The sequence below is a fragment of the Dreissena polymorpha genome, chromosome 6, assembly GCF_020536995.1.
Source record: "Dreissena polymorpha isolate Duluth1 chromosome 6, UMN_Dpol_1.0, whole genome shotgun sequence".
Taxonomy (NCBI): Eukaryota; Metazoa; Mollusca; class Bivalvia; order Myida; family Dreissenidae; genus Dreissena; species Dreissena polymorpha.
Genome location: NC_068360.1, coordinates 24,141,059 through 24,165,290, shown reverse-complemented (window position 1 = coordinate 24,165,290; position 24,232 = coordinate 24,141,059). Strand labels below are relative to the sequence as shown.

At 35.6% G+C, this 24,232-nt stretch overlaps 3 protein-coding genes across 3 annotated transcripts; 2 read left to right on the top strand and 1 right to left on the bottom strand.

The window, feature by feature from the left end:
* The first annotated feature begins 519 nt into the window (after positions 1-519).
* Positions 520-4,470, top strand: LOC127836265 (uncharacterized). The gene is made up of 4 exons (XM_052362760.1): positions 520-1,045; positions 2,068-2,231; positions 3,497-3,654; positions 3,948-4,470. Exons 1-4 carry the CDS (start codon positions 576-578, stop codon positions 4,335-4,337), a joined length of 1,182 nt encoding a protein of 393 aa, XP_052218720.1. The 5' UTR covers positions 520-575; the 3' UTR covers positions 4,338-4,470.
* A 149-nt stretch (positions 4,471-4,619) lies between these two features.
* LOC127836266 (uncharacterized) lies at positions 4,620-7,982 on the top strand. The gene has a single exon (XM_052362761.1). The coding sequence runs from the start codon at positions 6,512-6,514 to the stop codon at positions 7,529-7,531; it is 1,020 nt and encodes a 339-aa protein (XP_052218721.1). The 5' UTR covers positions 4,620-6,511; the 3' UTR covers positions 7,532-7,982.
* A 1,708-nt stretch (positions 7,983-9,690) lies between these two features.
* Positions 9,691-18,935, bottom strand: LOC127833874 (caspase-7-like). Its single transcript, XM_052359363.1, has 8 exons — positions 18,559-18,935; positions 16,203-16,280; positions 15,697-15,729; positions 15,273-15,383; positions 14,876-15,069; positions 14,458-14,545; positions 13,773-13,949; positions 9,691-11,322 (listed from the first exon to the last, which is right to left on the bottom strand). The coding sequence occupies exons 1-8, from the start codon at positions 18,875-18,877 to the stop codon at positions 11,096-11,098; spliced, it is 1,227 nt and encodes a 408-aa protein (XP_052215323.1). The 5' UTR covers positions 18,878-18,935; the 3' UTR covers positions 9,691-11,095.
* Between the last annotated feature and the right edge of the window lie 5,297 nt (positions 18,936-24,232).

The following is a 24,232-nucleotide window of genomic DNA, read 5'->3' as shown; positions in this document are numbered from 1 at the left end:
CTTTTATACTGCATTTTAAGAAATATATAATTATTCCGTTAAATGTGAATATTGAAAACAAGCGTCAGACTGCATTTGGACCTTGTATAATATAGCACCATAGAAGCAATCCAGTTCTTCTTTGATATCAAGTGAATAAATTTCAGTTTTACCGTTTGTTGCAACAAAAACTTATTAGATAATATTTGATTAAATATGTAAAATCTAGGAACAAAAAAAACACGAGAGAAATTAAACGTTAACTGCAATATAAGAATACAATTTAATTCCCGAAAAAAATGATGTGCATATCAATAGTTCAATAACAAGAAGTTAGCGCATGGTTATGAAGATATCTATTTGACAATTCTTATTGTATGCATAAAAAGAATCAAAGAATGACAAGCGACTAACACACATCAATGTCAAATAAATATTATAATGAACATGTGCTGTAATTACATGTGTAATATAGGACCACGTAGTTCCTACGTCATTATAGCGGGAATTTTCCCGTGCACATAATATCATGACGTAAGACGTCCAGAAGACGTATTAGACGTGAAAACGAAACAGCGTCATGACAAAGACTGTCAATGTTTTCATTTGTCCACTGTATTTTATTGTTAAAAACATCGGCTGATACACTCAATAAAATGTCGATATTTCGGAAGCTAATGCGGCGAAAATCACATAAAATAGAAAATGAAGACGTAAAGGAAACGGAACAAGATACCCAAAACCTTGTTGAGTCCAAATTAAGACTGGACAACGATGGCGACTTCGAGGTTGAGATTCGACAACCACCATATTCTATGGACAAGATAAAGTCTAAAAATTCAAGGAAACAATTGAATCGACAGTCCACTTCCGAAGACGACGTTTACGGGCCTTACAAGCCTTCCTTTGCGGAAGAGGTAACGGAAGCGGAGACAGAACGGGAGTCTACGGATATGACATCGTCCTCCAGCACGGAAGACGAAACAGAGTCTTTTAGATTTGATAACAAAACACTGATTTTAATAGACAAGAATACCAGAATGATGTCGAAATTAGAAAAGTTAAGGTAAGTATTTATTAGTAGGCCTAGCAATTTAGTTTAAAATATGGGAGTTTGCATGTTTGTATTGTCTTAAAATTGAATTAATTTAGTGTTTCTGTTCGCTGGGGAAGGTGAACATGTATTTAAAAATAACGACAACAGAATCAATAATAGTAGTAATAATAATAATATTTATAGTTTCGAGCTATATAACTTAGACAAATCACATAGATTCAAAATATCTACAACTGATTAATTCGATTTTTTAACGCATTGTCTTTATTCAATTTAAGAATCACTCTGACATTTAAATTTTAAAATACCCTTATCATCCGCGGTCCAAATGTAACTGCGCTTATTACTCGCCTGACTTAATTTATTATAAAGCACAAGTGATGATCACCTTTTCCCGAATTTCTGTGTCCGTTTACAGTTGTTCAAGTAGTATATCCCCGCTTATTAAATCAAGTCATATTATGGAATTAGTTGTCATCATTGTGACGTAGTTTTTTTTCTTATACATACGGCAACATCCCCAGACACAACGTAATGCTGTATGTCTACTCTTTCTATTATGTTCAACTGAAACATGATATTCGTCGCTTTTAATTTCGGTTGTTCGATAATAAAATAAAACTACTAATAATAAAATACTAGTAGTAGTGGTGGTGGAGTAGTAGTAGTGGTGGTGGTGGTTTTGGTGGTGGTGGTGGCGGTGGCGACGGCGGTGATGGCGGTGTTGGTAGTGGTGGCGGTAGTGGTAGTGGGAGTGGTAGTAGTTGTTCATTCATATGAATGAATCGGCACATACTAATAGGTATTTTCCAACAGTGTAAATGTCATGTGTACATGCATTTTTCTACTGAACAACCGAAAATAATATTCGCAAATGAACAAACACTTATTGCGTTTTTATGTAATTATTATATTTGTTTTTATCGTATTGAATGTTAGTCCATTATATATATTGTTTAGATTGCTAATGGAATTTTGCTGTTTTTATCAGAAAATAATAACAAGCAACAACGATTTAAACTATTTTGCAGAAAGCAAAGAGATCGCTTGAAGCGCCAACAGAATGAAGTCATATGTATGGAGAAGGAGATTCGCCACGTCATCGACCTTATAGCCAGGGCCAAGGTGGACACTGAAGCATTGAAACACGACGCCCTGATGAAAAAATGCGAGCTTAAATATCTCGCAAGTCAAGGTAGAATCATGTTCAAACCGTTGAACGTTTTGATGCCCTCTGTTTCAGTAGAATTTTTATGCGGTGTTAATGTGAGCTTTGTTCGTTATTGCTTCTATAGCATTCAAAATTCATTAAAGAAATACATAATGTAAACTTCGGAATATAATAACATGTATCATGTTTTAATTGGCCTTAAAATATTGAACCATTGATTGAATTGAAACAACATGCAGAAATATTCACATATCCATTAAACTTGCTATTTAAGATTATTTTTTTTTGTAAATTTGACGTTAATTTAGCAAATATGAATGTAGCAACAATTGTCGCACTTAATTTAATAAAAAATGATCGAATTCAGTAAAAATGATCAAAAACTCGACATGGAATGTACACAAGTTTAGGTCGGTATAGTTTTAAGTCGGTCGTGCTAGGGTAAAGAAACACTCACGTCCGATTATCCTTCAATGAAAAAACTGACTATGTATCATTGTTCTGCAATCGAAAGTATCTTTAGGGTGCATAATCAATGGGCTTTACACGCGGGCTGGACAGAATGAAAACACACCACACAGAACTTTATTTTGGCAAATATTTAAATATGTTTGCGATAATCTTTTGTGCATAAAACAAGTTTTTCTTGCAGTTTTGCCGATATCTCAAGATGAAAAAATTTGTTATTGAATTCGTCTGAAATCGGTGCCAAAATTTCACGTTGCGTGCAGCATAACCGTGTTTATGAGTTGCTGTAAACATCGAATATTTGGCTAAAAACACCGGCTTATTAAATAAAACAATTCTGATGTTGCTTTTTTTTCAAATTGCCCTAAGCCGCATATAACTTTCTTTTATGCACTAGTTGAAAATCTTTGTTTTAAAAAGTTATTTGAAAAAACAAAGCACCACTTACCGGTGTGTTTAAATTAACATCCATATGTGAACCCCATAAAGTCACGTGATCCTGCACCCTGATCTTGTATGTAATGAGAAGGATTGACAGGACCCACTTCGCGTCTAACGTCTCCCTATGGTGTGTACACACAAAAAGTAGACTTCAAACTAATGGCTTGTCTTCTTACAATAGCATTGCTTTGAAATTGTTATCTGGTGAAATTGATTAACAAGCAATACTTTTTAATAGCGAACATCAATACAAAGTTACATTTAGCTACGGCGTTACATCCGACATGGATTTTTTTTATAAATAAAAGTGTCTTTTGTTGGGGAAAATCATGAAAGCCATTATTATTATTCTCAAAGGGGTACCTTTTTCTGTTACTAAGTACCCGAGGGTTTCGACATGGAAGCTCGTCAGAAGGCGACGGCGCTCTACAGGCGCTACAGCCACATTCGGTCGCTCCCGGAAGCCAAGGCGCTCCTGCAGCACATCCGGCAGAAAGTTCGGACGCTCCAGTACATAGAGCTGCTCACGTACAACAAGGTGAGCCTCTCGCTTCCCGTGGTCAAATGCTCTTGAATATTGCACACATGCATTGTGCGTCACAATATTTTCAGTGTAAAAAGAAAAATGTAGTAAACATACTCAAAGTCACTTGACATCATTGCTACATGTATTATTTAAGTGTGTGCTCGTGCAAGTTGAAGAAATTTTCGCTGTATTTAAGTTGAAATAACATTATAAAGTGAAATCCTCAACGTTTGTAAAAAATGGTGACGTTTGGCCGATACAATGCGCAGAAAACGGTTATTTCTATAAATAATTCGTATTCGCAGGCGATGGAATTTCAACATGGCTTGAAGAAGGCCAGCGTGAAAAATGCCTTCAGCGAAATGCTTCAGAAGAATCCACAGCCGCTCGACGCCATTGTCGACGCACTCCGCCGTACCTCCGAGGCGTCCATGGCGAACACCACGACAATGAGTGCGCTGAGTGCGTCAGCGACGACGGCGACGTCAAACATAACAAGTAATTCAGACGCGCAATCCGGATTGTCTAGCACTCCGGCGACCACCACAGTGACTATCGAATCGCAGGAGGCGGCGATCGTGCCGACGTCTTACCCAGATTCGCCCGTAGTGCAGTCGTCCCCCTCAACTCCCCCAGTACAGCCCGTGTTCGGACCTTTCTCTTTCCGGGCACCGACACTCGAGACTATGATATAGTGTGCTCGATTATATCCTCCCAAACACGCAGTCATGATATCTTGCAAAATGCAATTATTTAAAACGTTGCAGTAATTGGAAACCAATGTGAAGGTTACACTGAAAGTTTGAATAAACAAACGGCAAATTTAAAGGGTCTAGCAGTTATTATATCCTCACTGTCAAATGGGGCTGGGCAAACTTGTGAAATCGATTTTCCATTGTCACTCCGTCCGTTCGTCGGATTTTCGAGTCTAATTAAAAAAAGTGATTAAATTGTACATACATATTTTCGAGCATATGATATTGCGTACCTCCATCTTTTAACATGTAATATTCGTTTAGTTTTGAGAAGTGGGATGTGAGGGCGATATTTTTTGTCCGATAATTCATAAATGAGTGTTACATGTTATTGCTTATTTCCAAATCCATAACTTGAATATTGCATTTTAAATACCGAAACTTAACCGACGGTTAAACTATCAGCGATTAAGGCCTTAATCCGTGTGTGCAATACAGTGTAAATGAAAATATTGGCCGTTCACTCGGTAATCCGTCATAAATATACAGACGTTTGATTGAAAGTTTATTAAAGGGTTTTGACTCATACTAACATACTTCATTTGTGTAAAAGGTGATTTGCTGTTTTGTGTTTGTTTGTTTTTTCCTGAGACTCAAATTGCGACAGATAATCTCTTAATAAAATAGAGGATATTTTTGGAATCGGTGGAATATCGATTTTTATTAGCGAGTGATCATAGAAAATAATATTTTCACGAATAGCGCAGCCACTAGTACAAATATTTTTTTATATTATCACGAATGAATTAAAATTGTGCTTCAACCAATTTCAACACATTTTTCTTTTTATTGTATGCCTTTTCACCGTTTATTTACATTGTTAAAGAGCTTAGCTGAAGAATTTCGCTTCAATAATGACCTGATTTCGTCAAAAACTGTTTGAAACAGTGAATTATCATTTGTAGTGCTCTTATATTTCCTTATAACCACCGAAAAGCATCGAATAATCAAGTGTAATAAGCTAAGCCAAACGATTAACTATGTTCCACTTTCATATATCTCAAACTTTTTAATACTTTTTAAACTAAAAGCACGTTATTTACCACTTTAAAAATGTGCTATATGAAACGAATCTTACAAAATAACGTACCTTTCTTTATATGTAAACGTTAATTTTGCGAGTATGATGAGCAAAAATTATCGAAACTCAGCCTGCAATACCCAACAAAGTTTGGGTTCGTAATCAATAATAAAAGTTGGTCGATTTAGTGGAAAGAAACATTATTGTTCAAACAAATGATAACCAGATGTGAGGATGATATAACGAATTCAAAGTTGTTTTTTGGAGGAAATTTACATTTTCTAATTATTATTTATGTATACATTATTTAACTGTGATAAATGATTACATACAAATAAACTGTATTCAATCGTGTTATCAGAGCATCTTATAAGCAATGCTCCGTAAAACGAGCACTTATATACCACGAGCTAGTAAGTTTATAAATTGCGACTAAGGTCCTTTAATAACTACTTTTCAAATTAGCCTTTCGATCATGCAATGATTACAAACGCCAGATTCATTTGCCAAGAATCGATTAATTTAACAAAAGACAAATGCAGAACACTTTTATTTTGCACATGTATGTACCTATTAATGTGCTTGCTGGTTGCATTTGAAGAACATTCTAAAAAGGAACTTATTTTGTATGTTACATGTATGAAGGCGTTACGTGCCGGTGAGACTTAAACTGCTTGATAATGAACGTGATCGGAGAAATATCATTCGTGTAACGAGCAATACAAACATACGCACAAGAACCTGGAAAAAGTATCTTTGATGTGTAATTACATCAATGTGAACAACACGAATGCAAAATATATGGATATCAGGAACTATTTCGAGTGAACACGATCTCGAAGTTTTTCTCTTTGCACTTCGTTCATATCGAGCGAAACTTGGTTAGTAGTCGTGCTCAAACACTGTCTAGAGTAATGCGAAATAATGCAAAATAGTTATAAAGTGCCGAGCTTTTACCTCAAACCACTATTGTAAATAAATTCTGCAATGATTCTGCATTGCAATTCAAAGTAAATTTGTGAATAATTCAAGCGCAGGAAATGTTCGAACGCCAAGATAACTTCATTGACCGCTGAAGGCTTTTAAATACGCGATGAACGTCTTCAACCTAATATCTGAGGGCGGATTACGCCCAGTTAACGAATGTGTAAAAGGAAATCGTGATGTCATAGAGTCGCGATGTCACGACGGAAAGACACCGCTCATATATGCCGTCTGTGAAGCGAAAGACGACGCTAGAACGCAGATCGTGCGACTGTTATTACGTCAAGGATGTGACGTCAACGCATCGGACTATAACGGGCGTACGGCGCTCATGTTTGCGGCCATGGACGTCGATAAAATCGACATAGTGCGGCTCCTTGGCCGCTGCAAGTATTGCGACGCCAACGTTCGCGATTCGGAGGGCGAAACGGCGATAATGCACGCGATAATGGGCAACAATATACCGGCGTTGAGGTTACTAGTGAACTCAACGTCCATGAAAAGCCCGGCGGATCTAGAATTGCGCAACAGGAACGGTCTCACCGCACTTGAACTGAGCGTCAAACTGCAGATGGCGGAATGTTGCAGGATCCTGGTGAGTGAGGGAGGCGCGAACGCGAAGCAGATCAAGAACCAGATCGGCCTGATGCGACTCATGGAGGATGACCACCTCATTTCGCGAACAAACACTCCGCATTCTAGAAACGCATCGCGCCTCCTGATGAGACAAAAGCTTGGTTCCCCGATTCCGGAGAATAAACTTTTTGAAGGACCGTACATGTCACGTGACAACACGCCTAGTTACCAGGATGAGTTGAGAGAAGAATTAACCCCCAGGCAAAGTCTGTTTAGGTCCAACAGCCTTCACCGTTCTCATAGCAATCTTTTTAAACGTCGACCGGAAGCCGGTACTCGTCCGTCAAGTTTAAACAGCACAGATTTATTCGGGATTCTCAATTCGGACAAAAACGATCTAAAACGGGTTCTTACGCCAATTTCCGGACGGAATACGAATGTTACTCCGGAGACAAGAGACGAACAAACCGATCTTAACCGAACACGTTTACCCAGCATCCCTAGTGGCCGGAAGCTTTATCTTATACAGCAGCGCAACAAGCTGGAACGTTAGCGTTGTCTATTTTCTGTCAATTAATTTTTTATGTTAATGAGAAGGTGTATTTCCATCATCCGCAGCAATATTGCTGACAGTTGTGATATAATTTACAAGTGAGTCGTGTTCTGAGAAAACTGGGCATAATGCATGTGCGTAAAGTGTCGCCCCAGATTAGCCTGTGCAGTCCGCTTTTATGACATTTTTCGTTTAAATGAAGTCTTTTCTGAGCAAAAATCCAATTTAGGCGGAAAGTATCTTCCCTGATTAGCCTGTGCGGACTACACAGGCTAATCTGGAACGACACTTTACGCACATGCATTATGCCCAGTTTTCTAAGAACGCGACTAAAGTTTATTTACATATAAGGCCTATAAGAGCAAACTGTTCACATAGCAATTTTATACTTTCATGGTTTACCAAGTGTGTTATTTTTCTGTGTTGTGTATGATTTTATTATGTTTATATTAATGACATCGACTTTAGTTTGATATATCATCGTGCCATTTTATTTGTACAACAATCACATACATGTTGTTTAAAATTGAAATAAATATGTTGTTTTTTTGCCAACATCCAAGCCAAAAATATTCAAAAGCATACTTTTTGTGTTTATGTATATGACAATATTTGTTTATGTAACCAACAGATATATAGGTCACAATATACTAAAAGATTTCCTTAACAAATTCAATTTAAAAGCAAAAACTTTAACAAAAAATAAACTCAAACTATTGTGCAAAGAGACTCTCCTAACCATACACATTCTTAAAGAACATTCCACGCCGCAATGATTAAATAATAAAAAAGATAGATAATGCGGTATATAAAAAAGAACTCTACGCGAATCAAAGTCCACTGTTTTACATCCATCTCTTTACGGGCTATTCGCCGGATGATGAAGATGTACCGCCAACTGTCATAGTATTATGTGGTCTTCAACCTTTCGGTAAAACAATTTATAGTAAACAATACAGTTTTCCTACCACATGACATGCACAAAGGAATATTTCTTTCTTTATTTTCTTTTCGGCGTCGCTGTCATACCCAAGTAATTGCCAAAATAGGTCTTTATCAACAGCAATATTATGTTGGAGAAATTTTCAGCCAGTAAGCCCCAATTGATAACTAGAATTTTAGCATTTGTCCTCGACGAATGTTTAATTATCATGTGATGAACGGCTTGAAAAATCGTTGTTGTGTAGTATTATATAGCATTAAAGTATGCAGATCCTTGGAAATATCCACTTCTTGTAGATTTGTTCAAAAGACACATAAACCCGATTTTCGGCGCTGCTACTTATAGTCTTATACGTGTCTGTATCAACATTTCGCTTATAATACTTACTGTACTATTGTATTGTCAATGTGTCAATTTCGGAGAAAAATTTAGTTTAACTGTAGTTTTCAAAAACGCGTATTAATTCAAGGTCTTCTAAGAAACGCATTCTATTTAAAATATTCATTTGCAAATTGGCATTCAGATGTGAAACAAGTCAAAATACGACTTAAAAACTCTAGACCAACGAATTCTGTTGATCGGCCACGATTATCATACATGAGACTTTGTATTAAAAATGAACCCAAAACTATATAAATGTAATTCATTTACACCTTTCTTAATGATGTTAAATACCTAAAATCCATTGTAAATTAATGATGTTAAATACCTCAAATCCATTGTAAACGGTGACTATACATGTATCGGTACACACGAAATTACAATAATAGCTATGCCTTTGAAAATGCGAGTACACTCAAGTTTATTTCAACATTAAGCAAAATCATCCTCAAGGATATACATGGACTATCTGTCGGTTTAAATGTCCTGGGTTGAGCCGCAATCGTGAAGAAGCCGGCGTCTGCCGTACTTTTGTGATTCGCATTTTCCCAGTGCAAGACGTCACTTTGTAAACATTAATGAAACAAATCTGTTCAATCGCGGATGATAATATTTATACTTATATTTGAATAAATGTTTGTGATGATTAAATTAATTTTAACAGAACATATGCATTATCCGAGCCTGTCCGGAATCTCTGTCAAAAATGACACAATGCTCTCGTCAACTGTAACCCTTGCCACTTTTAGTTTCGATTATTTTGATCTCCTGCCACGTGGTGTACACCATATGCAATACAACGATGTTTTTGAACATCATAACACAAACACAAAAGTGACATGACGTCTTTTATGTAAGTCAATCATTTACATATATGTACAATTTGATTGCAACGCTTAAAAGGGACTGTCAACCACGACGACGAAGAAAAGAAAAGTTGTAAAATACCGTATTTTTTACAATTATTAGTTTATATTGATTAAAATATCACGACTGGTATATTACATTACTTGCAAAAAGTTGTTAAGTTTTCATATTTTCAGTATATTCGATATTAAATTTTACTGGTTATGTCTACCAGGTAACTACCAGTTAACTCTAAATGACGCCAGTAGATTGATCATCATCGTCACGTGGTAAACCCAGCAATGCAAATTGTGCATGCGTTGTGAATTGCATATATTTTATATATCAAATGATCAATCTACTTGCGTTATTTATAGTGTGTATATCGTTATGTCACCTATTTTCGCGATGAACTTTCGATTTCACTTTGCGAAATTTTATTACCGAATATACTGAAAACATGAACTTTTTTCAAGTAATGTAATATACCAGTCTTGAAATTTTAATCAATATAAACTAATAATTAAAAAAACCCGGTTTTTTAGAACTTTTATTTTTTCGTCATTCGTGGTTGACAGTCCCTTTACAAAATCGAATATGCAAGTTATATGAAAGGTATGGATTCGAACGTTATTTGATGAAATTAAAAATACGGACGCAGTTTTGGATATCGTAATTAATAACAGGTGAGGATGAGTATGATCAAAAACATGGGCTTTAATAATAATATTAAATTCTGCGAGATCATGTTTGACATAGAAACAATTCAACAAATATCAAAGAAATGAAACTATTATGTCATACTTAATCACGATACGTACAAACCATTAATTATGTCCGATTAAGTTTTATTTACAATGCTAGAATGTCAAATGAAATAATGCCTATGAAAATATCTTTAGTCGGTGTGGCCAATGGCACAACAAAGGTTGACTCCCACCTTTCTTTTGGTAAAGTCATATAATTCTTTTCATTTGAAAAGCAAATTTTGCCGTTAGAATACGACGTCCTCACAAACCCTTAGCTGACTTTCTCGGGTTGCTATCATTGCTATGGCAACGTAAAACTACTATACATATACTCTTTGCTCTAGGTCATATATTTCAATAAATCGTTCCTGAGCAAAACTTTAAGCTGCTGTTGTTTCTTTATGTTGTTTAGATCTTTTTATGAAGATCATATTTACCATATACTTGCCTTTATTTTAGGGTCGATAACTCAACAATCTAAAGTAGCGCCTAAAATCGCATAATCCAGGTCAAACTTACTTCAATAAGTAATACAATGTAACTACCATTAACTTGAGCATCAGAAACTAGATTACTTCTTTGCTATCTTGGAATTTATTATGGAAGTCGAGTAAGCGAATTCGAAGGTTACTTATATTTATTGAATCAGCTCTTTGTAAGGTACAAACGCCGAGTCAGCGTGCTCCAGACGCATGGCATCTGTTTCTTCCCGTCGTCTGGGCGCTCTAACTCCGCCACGCGTTCTCTGACAGTGATCAACATGTCCTCCAAGTGGTCTGATTTGTAATACTCTTGAAACACCTGTACGCAGCTTTGAATAAACCAAGAACCCCGGAAGCTTGTACCGCCTGTCTTCCGAAAGGACTTGTATCCTTTGAAAAAGAATAATATGCTCTGATTGTAGTGATCCCATGACTATTGCATCCAACCAATTAACCCGACCGACAATTTGTTTTCAGATATCGATCCTCAAACCACAAGAAATTGTTTCGACCCTATACTATGAATTTACATACAAGGTATACAACTCGACATTGAACATGCGGACAACGGTTAATAACCACGAATTCAGTCTATAAATGAATAAATCTGACTAAAATACATATTTATTGATATATATCATCTTAAAGACAATAATTGATTAAAAGTGCGCTCAAATCTTACTGTACTCGTAACCAAGTAAGCATATAATACAAAGATCTTCACAATTTCATGAACTTTGTTCAAAACTCTGCCATTCTGTCACGTCGCAATGGATTATTTGATTGGCTATTGACAAATCCTTTATCGTATATCGAATGGCTCCCAGCTACAGTTCAAACGATTTGTTTGGTATCAAATCGAAGATGTATATGTAAGCAGTAAGAAAACAACCCTATTCTTTACACTTCATTGTTATACATGTTTCTAGAAAACACATATAACTTTTTATGGTATTTATTCAAAGGTAAAGGCCGTACCTTCCTGATGATATATTGGCAAGTAGCTTGGTTATGGTGAATATCTACATAAGAAGAAATATATGTGCATTACTGTGGTCCTTAAGAAATTCAGTTAAGATTAGTTCGGTGAAAGATTTTCGAAAACCGGGTATTTTAAACTTATTGCATTGAATGACTGCAATGGTGTCATATTGACTCCTTCAAAAGTTGCATTTTATGGAATGATTTATTTAGAGGCAATAAATAGGAAGACACGTATACAGGTAGCAAAATGAGCTCCTCGATCCAATACCTTTTATGCATACCAATGATACAATGTTGCTTGTCTGTTTCATTTCTACATATATTTGCATCCGTCTCAACAAGTCACTCATCTATATCATAATATATTAATTGGTACCATCACTATCATTTACTTTTTGAACGCGTTTGCTGTAATTGATTTTGTTCCTACAATGCAATGGTTGAAAAGGACCTTTACCATTGCATGGGCGGTATAGACGTTTTTATGAACAGAAGGATCAATTCAACGAAATTACTGTATCCGATTGCAATTATGTTATGTCGTTATACAACCACAAATTGGTCTCACATGATTCTGTCAGTATCATGTCAGGTTGGGAAAAAAATCAGTACATTGACGAATACATAAAAACATAAATGCACTTTCCTTACTAACGTTTTTGTATATAAGCCAATGCGGTGTGTTTTTTCTCCGACCTGACAAATATATCTTGTTGACTTTTTAAAGAAACATTTATATCACTGTTGGGCCTCTTAGACCCCATTTAGAATTAATTTCTGCAAATGTGATCTTGACGGTTTGATGGCGCCATAGCAACCTGCCTAATCATTATGAGATAAACAATGTTATCCAAAGTGCATGTACTGTAATTGTATTTAATTTGAACTAGTTTTCAGAAAACTTCAATTAAAACTGATTATTGCTGGAACCTAACCGAGCAAGAATTCACCATCCTCACCGACAAACTCAGCAGGTGTGCCCAAAGACTGAGAATTCTTATCCAACATTGGTATTTAAAAGGTCAGGAATTCTATTCTATTGATTGCTATGGCCTCCGTTTCTGGGGTCTAATGGCATCAAAATGACACTTTTATACAGCATTTAACCCGAAAAAAAAGACAGAAAAGGACAAAAAGAACTTTTTCGATAGCTTTTTACAACCTGTTTAATAGCATAAATAACGCCTCTATGAGTTTTTATTATTTCGGGTGTTATGCATTGTTTATGTTTGCTTTTTAAAACTCACAAGCTCTGATCATTCTATCAAAAAATAGTTTTCAAGAAGTACTCTAAAACATATTTTTAAACTACAATTTTAATGTGTTGGTATCAAATCAGAAGTTATATATTTAAGCTGTTCGAAAACAAATACTTTGTTCAATCTTCATTTTTAACTGGTCTCTAGCCTCACATATTTTTGAGGAGTTTTCTGCTAAAGATAGCAGCCTCCATGCCCTAAATGCCGATGTGTAATTTCTGATAGTAAATATTTTGAGGGTGCATTAATATCGCTAGTTGTCGAATACATTATGCGTTGTGATAGCCCGTAATGATAAGATGGCTGCCTATGTAGAAAAAATACACCGCACGATTCTGTTAATTGTCAAACCGTTTGGAATAATTTCGGAATATATATCAAACATTTTGTAGGTTATAACATAACAATTATTGATTGCTGAATGTATATTGGATCATATACACCTCCGATTCGATTTGCATTCAGAATTGTTGTACATCCGAGGTTACTTATCCGTTTTATACTTTATATAAAACATCCCCTGTGCTCCAATCCGGGCATTTCCGGAAACATACATTTGCTGCAGTTAAGGAATGTATGTGAAGGGCGACAACTTACCTGGTGTCGTCGAGAAGGCTAAAAGCGTATCGGCGTCAAGAGGCACTTTACTAATGATGTCATCTTCGTCAATTTCCGCTTCGGAATTTTCAGCTTTATCGTCATCCTCATCGATTTCAACGCCATCTTGGCGAACTGATCCTCTACACGCTTGAAGCAGGAAGATTTTTGGCCGCCCTGTAAAATTCATATATCAATTCGGTGTGTTAAGTTCACGGTCGTTTTCCATTTATCGAAACTCCTCACAGGAGTTATCTAAATAGCGAACAACCGCAATGACAACTGAAATAGTTGTTATATCTAGCAGAAAGAGCAGCTTGTAACTTTTTACTTATTTAATATAAATAAGTGCCTTTTTTCTACATATACAACCATTTTAGGTATCGTTTACAATCGTTTACAAGAACACGCAAATAAAAATACGAAATAAATGTAAAACTCATCTATAATAACACTCATACTTTAATCGACAATCATCACGTTGTTTGCAATGGCCTCAGCTATTTAATATGAGCTATGATTGCACCAGTATATTCTTTATGTGGAGGCATCCGTTAAAAACATAGACATCAAAATATGTGTTCGCATATCATCACCTTTGTAACCGTATGTAATCACAAGCAATATTTAAAAATTACATAACGTTAGAATTGGGAAAGCTACCTGGCCGTCAGAGGGCAAATACCTGTGTAATTTGGAATTGTGTCGTTTCGAAATTCCATTCGAATGTCTTCAGCGGATTTAAATTTGTCGTCAGTGGTTGCAATTCCATTCTGAAAACAATTAAGAAACAGAGTCATAGTTCATGCACAGAACGTTAAATATTGCATTATACAATCAAACTAATGAAATTATAGATATGGCTATAGTCAGATTTACCGAAATCGCAATTTATTAATACCGATTTAACAACCACACAATAAAACTTAAATTGCATATGAATGTTAGTTCTTTAATAGTACAACAATTTGTAAAACCGTATTCTTGACAAAAACTCTATTAATGATGGAAACGCATGTGACGAAAAAGTAAAATTAATGCAACTATATATGTATGTCGAATAGGAAAGCATGTAAACAAAAAAATAAGCAAATTACGCGTACTTGATTCCCATGCCCCATGATTGCGCATATAAAGCAGTATATGTTTTTGCCTAGTACACCATTGAGTTTGTTTTTAGCTGCCTCGAGATACTCATTCAGTTCGGCTAGGGATAGATCTTTGTCGTTGACATCCACCTCGAAGTGGACCTCGTCTCTGAAGAAGCTTTTCAAAGCCTTCACATCATGATCTGCAGCTGTGGGTATTATAAGGCAATTAGTAGTTATGATAGCGTGATAGTTATTTTAATTAACAGTGTTAGTGAATACATACTAACTTATTTTATCAGATTGTGTTTGTATTTTTATTAAGTGTTGTTGTTGTTTTTTTGCCATAGTTGCAACCAGTGTGGTTTTTGCTGAATTATGAAAATACGATTGATTATCAGTTATTGCTTACCGTTTCGTCCATTCGTGTAGTTGATTATCAAAAGATAGCCACGCCTATCTTTATAGTCATAGCAACTACGTCCTTTTAGGTCACGAGTCCTTATTGGGTCCTCTTCATCAGCTGTGACATGATCAAAAGGATCATCAAGTCCAATTGTATTGTTCATATATTAAAATACATATTAACGAGGAGTATATTAACCAGACCTCTCTCCTTGCTTTTGTTAAAATGTTCATTGATACAGTTCGTAGAATAATACAGTAACTGTAAAATGTAAACTTCAATGACTGTTCGTTCTCTTAACGGAATTTTATAAGATATTGGATGAAATCTATGCCTGTAAAAATGTTAAAAGAACATCGAACTGTTTTCTTTTACTTTTGAGAGAAGGCGTGGTTGCTAATCTAATAACTTAAGTTAAACAGTTACGTACTTTCCAGTGACGACACCCGATTTTTCTTTGGTTCTGCAAAAAAGATAACCATTAAATTATACAAGGCATTGAATCGTCATTTAAAATGAACACCAAAGTAAATGTACATTCATAGTATGTGTCCGAATACGATGTAACCTGTCGAAATAATATCTGGGCGCATTATTGACTGTAATATGTTTGGTAACCTTTTAAATGGGTTATGCTCAAGTTAGTTTGACTTGGCATTGTTGCAATGTTGAGTCAAGGAACATAAGATCAATATGTAGAGATATTATTCTATAATCTGGAAGTATTTCATGCACGGAAAGTGACGAATTGGCAATACAAAATAGGGTTAAAACCGGTTGGATTACTTCCTTGCCCGAATACTTAGCCCAGAATTAATCACACAAAAACAGGTGTAAATAATAAAAAAATCATAGCAAAGCAATTCAAATTAAAAACTAATAAAATAGAATATAAATTCATGATCACCATTCAGGTATGTATGGATATCAATATACCTTCAAGACGACAAGGCGGGTCCTCGGCAGCTCTCTTTTTTGTACGTGTACCATTTGATGTGCTGGGACCCGAAATATCTGTGCGAACAAAACGACGAATAAATAACTTGTTGTTTTGTTGCCCACAGTTCTTCCTATTTGCTTTTTATGCTCCCCCATTTTTATTTTTTTTATTTATTTTTTTTTGGGGGGGGGGGGAGGGAGCATATGGTCGCCGCTTCGTCTGTCCGTGCGTGTGTCCATCCGTCCGTGCACCATTTTTGTCCGGGCTATTTCTCGGCAATTAATGACCGAAATTCAATGAAAATTTATGGAAAGCTTCACTGCCAAGAGGAGATGTGCATATTATCATTCGGTTCTGGTCGGATGATTTTTCACAGAGTTATGGCCCTTTGAAATTTTCCATTAACTGTACATATAGTGCAATTCTTGTCCGGGCTATTTCTGAGCATCTAATGACCGGAATTCAATGAAACTTTATGGGAAGCTTCACTACCAAAAGGAGATATGCATATTATCGGCCAGTTCGGGTCGGGTGATTTTTCACAGAGTTATGGCCCTTTGAAATGTTCCATTCACTGTACATATAGTGCAATTCTTGTCCGGGCTATTTCTCAGCAACTAATGACTGGAATTCAATGAAACTTTATGGGAAGCTTCACTACCAACAGGAGATGTACATATTATCAGCCGGTTCTCGTCGGATGATTTTTCACAGAGTAATGGCCCTTTTAAATTTTCCATTGTACATATAGTTCAATTCTTGTCCGAGCTATTTCTCAGCAACTTATTATGGGAATTAAACGAAACTTTATGGGAAGCTTCACTACCAACAGGAGATGTGCATATTATCAGTCGATTATGGTCGGGTGATTTTTCACAGAGTTACGGCCCTTTGAAATTTTCTATAAACTGTACATATAGTGCAATTCTTGTCCGGGCTTTTTCTCCCCAACTACTGACTGGAATACAATGAAGCTTTATGGGAAGCTTAACTACCTTGAGGAGATGCGCACGTTATTTGTGGGTTCTGGTTAGATGATTTATTAACAGAGTTATGGCCTTTTGAAATTCTTAAGTTGCTAAACCATCCATCGTATTATTTTGTCCAAAGTTATGCCCCTCAAGACGTTTCCTTTTATCTGAATATATAGTGCAATATTGTGACAAAACAAACCTTTGGGGAGCATCATCCGTCTCCGACGGTTTCTTGTTTTAAATTAGCTTTTGTTGTTTCCATCATACCAAGTTTGCCAATCTGGTCATGCCAGTATATAAATTGTGTTGACTTCTGCGCCGAAATTTGAGATTGATGCATGCGTGTCTATATTCATGTACATTAACAAAGGGTGTGTCCTTTGCACTGTTATAAATATAATTATGTTCATATATTGTAGCATTCGAGCGTACATGTATTTAAATATTTTAGAATAGCAAATAACATCACTGTTGCGAATGGTTGTTTTCTTTTTTATCTATTTTTAAGTTTACTGTACTACATTATATGTAGACTTGTAAAACATTGATATAAACCTGTATCGTTTTTCATTTGGAAGTGTTGTGTTCTAAATGACAATCTTATGGAGTAGGTACCACTAACAATTTACAGTGTGTGCAAAATATCAAGTGTCACAAGGTTATTATGATTTAAAACTTAATGTTGAACAATATCGTATTCGTTATGATAATTTTGATAAAGCAATTGGCCTTCTTCGTTTAAACCTTTGTACCTAAACTCAGTGCAAACGAGTTCATCATCTGTCGTTTGGCGTAAACAGAGTAATATTGTTGAACATTAAATATGCACAATAGTGCGAATGCAGAATGATTAATTATGTAAGCTGAATTCGAAACCAAAATTTGAGTACTACGAAACCAAAAGTATTATTAACATTCCTTCCAAATGAGTAAATGAAGTAAGCGATTAAGTGCTTATCGAGAAGTTATCCAATGCTTGACAAGAACATAAACATGTAAACCGTCAATATCTAAATGCGCGTTAAAATGTTCCCATGCAGTGAATGTTTCGCTATATATATATATGTGTGTGTGGTTGGAAGTGTGTTACAAGTTATATTTAAAAACTTATAAATAGAATAACGGAAATCTTAATTTAGATGAACACACGAAGGAAGTGAAAAACTAACATGTGAATCTTTTTCATGAAACCACATACATCTTTTCTTATAACCTGCATCAAGCGATCTATTTCATACTAATGTCTGAGTTATTAATATTCAGTGCATGTATACATAATATAGTATAGATAGATTAATATTCGGTAATTGAAGGAATGTTGAACGCTTACAGAAGCACACATTCACAAATGGCGAAGGTCTGACTCTTAAATTATTACCTTTCGGACAATCCGGCAACATTGACTTTATGTCCGCGTCCGCCGTCCTAATTAACGTAACGATATCTAAACAATTGCTTACGCTAGCTATGTTTATCAATGCATCATAATTTCCTGGTGCCAGTTTTCCAGAACTCTCCAATAATGTGAACTTGTCAAAAAGCGATTTGGCATTGCCCAGTTTCCCTTTTGGTATCCCCTGTGCTTTAAATGCTTCCACAAAAGCATTATATTCATCGCTGCCCGTCACAAATTCTGCTACTATATCCGTCTTCAATTTGACGTGACGTTCCCTAACTGTGTCAGGTATTTCCGCCATTGTTCAATTCAAATGTTTCGTCCAACGTTGTTCAGTGTATAACTCAATACTTTAACAAGCGTATGTTTTGCGGCAAAAAATGAGTCAGTTTATCTATAAATACTTAAACATGTGCGGTAGTAAAGCAGCGTTTAACGTTTTGAGTTAAATCGAGTTATGGGTAATCGTTAAAGTGAGTCGATATCTCAATTTGCGGGTTTAAAATGCATGAATCACGCAAGCAATCTTTGCACATTATGAATTCATTATGGCAACACTTTGTGCAAAATCGTCTCTTATACCATGAAGAGCCCACGTGACATTGTGAGTCGAGGTTATAACACTTAAACTTGAAAGAGTAGCGCATTGTTAAATCGTTCAAGTCTGTAAATTGTTAAATAATCAAAGCGCTGAAGGCACTGTAGGTGTTCGCTGTTGTAAAATGTCGTCCTTGATTAGCTTGTGCGCATTGCACAGGCTAATCAGTATGCACAGCCTTATCTTATTTGACATGCATTAAGCCCCGTTTTCCCTGAAAGCAGCCAATATGTACAGATTTCAATGATGAACACTAGACTGGCCAATCTCGTCTAACAAGCTGTTAAACACTTTTAGTCACATAAACCCTATGCAGTGCACCAGTGGTGAACTATAAACAGTCAAATGTGGTGGTTATATTTCCATTTGTCGTCTGCTGCAACAGGCAGCGGTTGTATTTCCATACCGTACCTAAGGCTTCTAAGCACAAACTGATTTGCAAAATATTATCTGTAACATCAGTGTGAGCTAACGCTCACACTTAAAATGATGTTCGTGCTTTAAAGGGACTTGTTTGCAGTACCTAACAAGCTGTTAAACACTTTTAGTCACATAAACCCTATGCAGTGCACCAGTGGTGAACTATAAACAGTCAAATGTGGTGGTTATATTTCCATTATTCGTCTGCTTTATTCGTCTGCTGCAACAGGCAGCGGTTGTATTTCCATACCGTACCTAAGGCTTCTAAGCACATACTGATTTGCAAAATATGATCTGTAACATCAGAAAAATGATGTTCGTGCTTTAAAGGGACTTGTTTGCAGTTAATGGCAATAAAATATTTTCATAAACTCAACAATAATTGTTTGCATCGTATTAAAACATTTACGATAACACCTCTGGCTGAGATTTTTTTCAATTAATGTACTTACAATTGAAAATCATCAAGCGAAATCGGAAAAATAAAAAAGCGGTCTTTATCGATTATATTACCGCAATAATGATGGTCTTTCCAGATTTAATCAATGCAATCAAGTAATAGTAGTATGTCCAGATTTTGTTCAATTAATGTACTTACAATTGAAAATCATCAAGCGAAATCGGAAAAATAAAAAAGCGGTCTTTATCGATTATATTACCGCAATAATGATGGTCTTTCCAGATTTAATCAATGCAATCAAGTAATAGTAGTATGTCCAGAAAGTTCTGTCCTTTTTGTGCTTTTTTTTTTTGGGGGGGGGGGGGATTTTATGAACTATTATGTCTCTAGGTGGCCTTATCGCTTCTGAACTAAATCTGTAAAACGTGGCTTATCCCGTTCCCGAATAGAGCAAATGTATCTCTTGGGCTGAAATTGAACAGATTCGCAATTTCCTGAAACTGCAGGTTCAGTCTTAATTTGAGTCTTTTCTACAGTTGATCTTCCAATTTCATATTTTAAATACTCGAACGTTTCATAAAATGGACAATCATTAATATTTCGGACAAGAAAATTGAAAAGTTTCAAACAAACAAGGTGTGTGTAGTACTGAGAGATGTTTTTACATTAATAGTTTTAGATATTGTATAGAATTCAGTTGGTCATTTACAGAGCCCTTAGACTTCAATGTTGTTTTGTCTCTTACTTAAGTGTACTGTTCACTCTCGTTAATTCTTCATTTCTGAGAATTCTGTAAGCCATTTGTTGGTGCATAGTTGCATGAACAGCTTGCATGTTGTTGTTTCAGTGCGTTGTTTTCGGCTGGTTAAGCTGTTAAGGCAAACATAACCAGATGCGGAACATCTAAAAGCAGACATAATATGAAGTAATTCTACATAAATCTTATCTATTTTCGGTTGCAATCATGTAAACAATGTATTATATTAAGTAAGAGCGTGTGGTTCTCTTGAAATTCCAGCCAAATCTTTAATGTAAATTGTGTCATTTTAAGTAAGCATAGTGACAACCTGTGACATGTCAGTATGAGACACATTAAGGGGCTCGGAAAATAGAAATATACACCCGTGTCCAGTGTTACAATGCTGTATTGGCTGCTAACGACAAATGAGAAACACAGTCTTACCATATGGAAGAATTGTGTTTAGGCAATCAATTATTAGTGAAAAACTTACAGTCATTCAAAGGCGAAAGCTTTTACTTTAGCCTCTTCCAGCATTGCAAAAAGTATGTACCACAAAAAGACCATTAACCACGTTTGTGATAGTGGTATCCTTGTGAAACCAGATTTTCCATTAATAGGAGCCACGCCTGATAACAAAGTATGAGACAATGATGAGACAGTAATTTCGGAAATTAAGGTCGCAATATAGCTATATCAGATTGTTCAATCTCAGATACTGAGAACATTACTTTAAATAAAACGCACAAGCATTGATACCAATTAAAAGAACCAGCGTTTGTTAGCAGTGTGTACAGTTTTGTGAGTAAGTAACGAACACGAGACACGACTGTTTAATACACGAAGTTTAACCGACAAAGTAACCATGGAAATTTACTTGTAAAAATGTATGAAGGGTACACACTATATTTGGTTGAGCAGTTAACCTGGTTTAGAAACGGTTTACTATCTGTTCCCTGTAAATTAAAGTTAATCTTACTATAGTGTGTGTAAGATATTCATTTTTTGTAATTGATATCTATAGCAGCCAGTGTTATTTATAATGTGCTGAATTGAATGACAACAATGTTTTGTTACTATTGTTGTTAACTGGTAATACAATAAAATATTGTTAATCTACATGGAATTAATTTAATTTTCAAGATTTATTTTTTTCCTTTCGTGGTTCTGTGTCAATAACCAGTAGCTTCTTTCATGTTTGTCTGACTGGTGTGGCCGTCTTACCTAATGTGTCAGAAGACAATGCTTCTTGGAACTGTCATGTTGGTTTCCCTTTTTAACAATGCTGCAACAAAACGCAAACAAGGCTGGGATTGAATATTACTAGATTTACCATGAATCGAGATCAATACTGCATAATATATGCTTAAATTATAATATTTAATGGAAAAAACTAATAAAGGTTAATCGGACTGTTTATTAAGATTGTGAATAATAATGCTAACAATTTTTATTAACATATGCGCACACCCGTGAAAAAAGTATGTATTAATGTATAGTTTAATTGTGCTGGAGCTAAAAGCTTTTTGAGACTAATTTCGAATTGCACCGTTTTAATAATCTCTTTAATTAAACACGTTTCTTTAAATAATGTTTGGCGACAGATGTGTTGTAAATTAAATGTTTTTCATGCTTTTGTGCTGGTTTGGTGTATATGTGTTGTTTCTCGTGCTTTGTCGCTGTGTCGCGATGTTTGGCAATCGCTTTCTTCCTGTCATAACGAGGAGCACCTGCTTCAATACGATTTTCTCCTGGACGTTCACATTGTTTACATGTATAACTCGTCAGAATGTATATCAAGTCATGCTATTAAATGCACCTGAAATGAATACACGAATGTTGAGTGTACTACATTTTAGCATAACTAGACCTTACTACAGTTAAATGGTATACAATAATTTTCGAATACTCTTGCTATTATTTTCTGACAATATTTTTTTAAATTTGATTGACAATTGATAAATCAAATTACTGTACCGTACTGAAGTTTAAAGATTATTTTCAATTGTGACACTCTTTGGGTTGTATATGTTCCCATTATTCACGATGCATATATTAAAGTTGATTTAGTTATTTTCAAAGAAATTATTTGTCATGGTGTTCGAACACTCTTGTGCTCAAGAATTTGCGTTAATAGTTTGAAAGCGAACATCAATGATCCGCTCTTTGTCCTGTAGTTGTATATATATATGAACAAAGCATCAACAGCGTGTTCAATGCCGATCGACTTTTATAAGAAACTTCTTTTTTTATTCATCGAGCCCTTAGCTGTTGTGGAATCTGTTTAAATATGTCGTTTTACTCGCTTTTCAGCAGCTTTTGCGTTTTACAATATCTTATATTATTTTCAATTAAAATAAATCCGAATGTTTTGTTTTACCAGCAAGAAAAACAGAATTTGTAAATTAACATAAGATCTCTGTATCTGGATGTGGATGCAGAGCATATCAGCATTAACGCAACGGGAGAGAGAATGGTTAATCTCATTGTAGGGCTGTTGACCTGAAGTTGTCAACTGTATTGTCGTGACGTACAACAGTATCTTCTAGTTTATTCAAATCTTATATTGACTTAGGGAAGAACGAGTGTTTGGTTTGTAAAGTATTGCATGGCATTTACTCAAAACAATTTGAGTTATTTATTGAGTAACGTTCGAATATATTTTCTGCCTTGAAATATAGAAAACAAAGTGCAGTAACTCTGCGTTTTGATTTACGGACTGGTGTTAGAAAGTTATGGCATGGCAAGTCTGGCACCAGCCGCTCAACAACCTAAAAAAAGAAAGTCAATCGGTTGGCATTCTTTCTTTCTTGGAGTGTAGGTATCAGGATTTCGTGTAGCATACTTGAAATGCAGCCTGGTGTTTTGTTGGAGTTTTCACCGGTAATGCTCGCTTCCTGATTTTGGGTTGTCTTACGTTTTTCAATGTCCTTTTGTAGGAGTGGGTCCCGAACGATGGAGCTGTATAGTAGAATCGACCAAACAATATTTCGCCCGAGGACGCCAAGTGTGGAGTTCGCTTTTTCGAGATCTTGTTTATGTGAGAGTTCCAAGTTTAGTCTTTAGATATCCCAGTGTGACCCAAATTCGACGATGTAACGGTTACATGAAGCAATATTTAGCAAATAATGAAAGAAATAACGAAATGTTTAATAGCACAAAATAATAATTTTAAACTCGGCTGTATTACTTTGAAATGATTCCAAGACAATTATCGTCCATTTAATCAATACAAATAGAACATCGTCGAATTTAGGTGTCGTCGAATTTGGGTTGCGGTAGGATATTGTTACCCCGAGATCTGTATGCTCCGGAACTTGTTCAAAGGTGTGGTTCTCAAGCTGATAGAAATAAGATGATTTTTGGTTAATGATCTGGATGTATCATTTGTTTGATTGAAGCGCATTCCAAATGTTTTGGTTCAGATGTCTAATTAGTTCAGGTATTGCTGGATGATAGCGTAGTCCCGACAAACATGAATACCGTCTTTACGAGTGAC

What these genes read in the sequence shown, in the direction of transcription:
- LOC127833874 (XM_052359363.1), bottom strand. Translation starts at nt 18,877, where the DNA reads ATGGCGGAAATACCTGACACAGTTAGGGAACGTCACGTCAAATTGAAG. An exon ending in CCCGCCTTGTCGTCTTGAAG is followed by an intron (nt 15,730 to 16,202) that starts GTATATTGATAT and finishes TCTTTTTTGCAG; the next exon opens with AACCAAAGAAAAATCGGGTG. An exon ending in TCGGGTGTCGTCACTGGAAA is followed by an intron (nt 15,384 to 15,696) that starts GTACGTAACTGT and finishes ATCATGTCACAG; the next exon opens with CTGATGAAGAGGACCCAATA.
- LOC127836266 (XM_052362761.1), top strand. Translation starts at nt 6,512, where the DNA reads ATGAACGTCTTCAACCTAATATCTGAGGGCGGATTACGCCCAGTTAAC.
- LOC127836265 (XM_052362760.1), top strand. Translation starts at nt 576, where the DNA reads ATGTTTTCATTTGTCCACTGTATTTTATTGTTAAAAACATCGGCTGAT. An exon ending in TCGAAATTAGAAAAGTTAAG is followed by an intron (nt 1,046 to 2,067) that starts GTAAGTATTTAT and finishes ACTATTTTGCAG; the next exon opens with AAAGCAAAGAGATCGCTTGA. An exon ending in AGCTGCTCACGTACAACAAG is followed by an intron (nt 3,655 to 3,947) that starts GTGAGCCTCTCG and finishes TCGTATTCGCAG; the next exon opens with GCGATGGAATTTCAACATGG.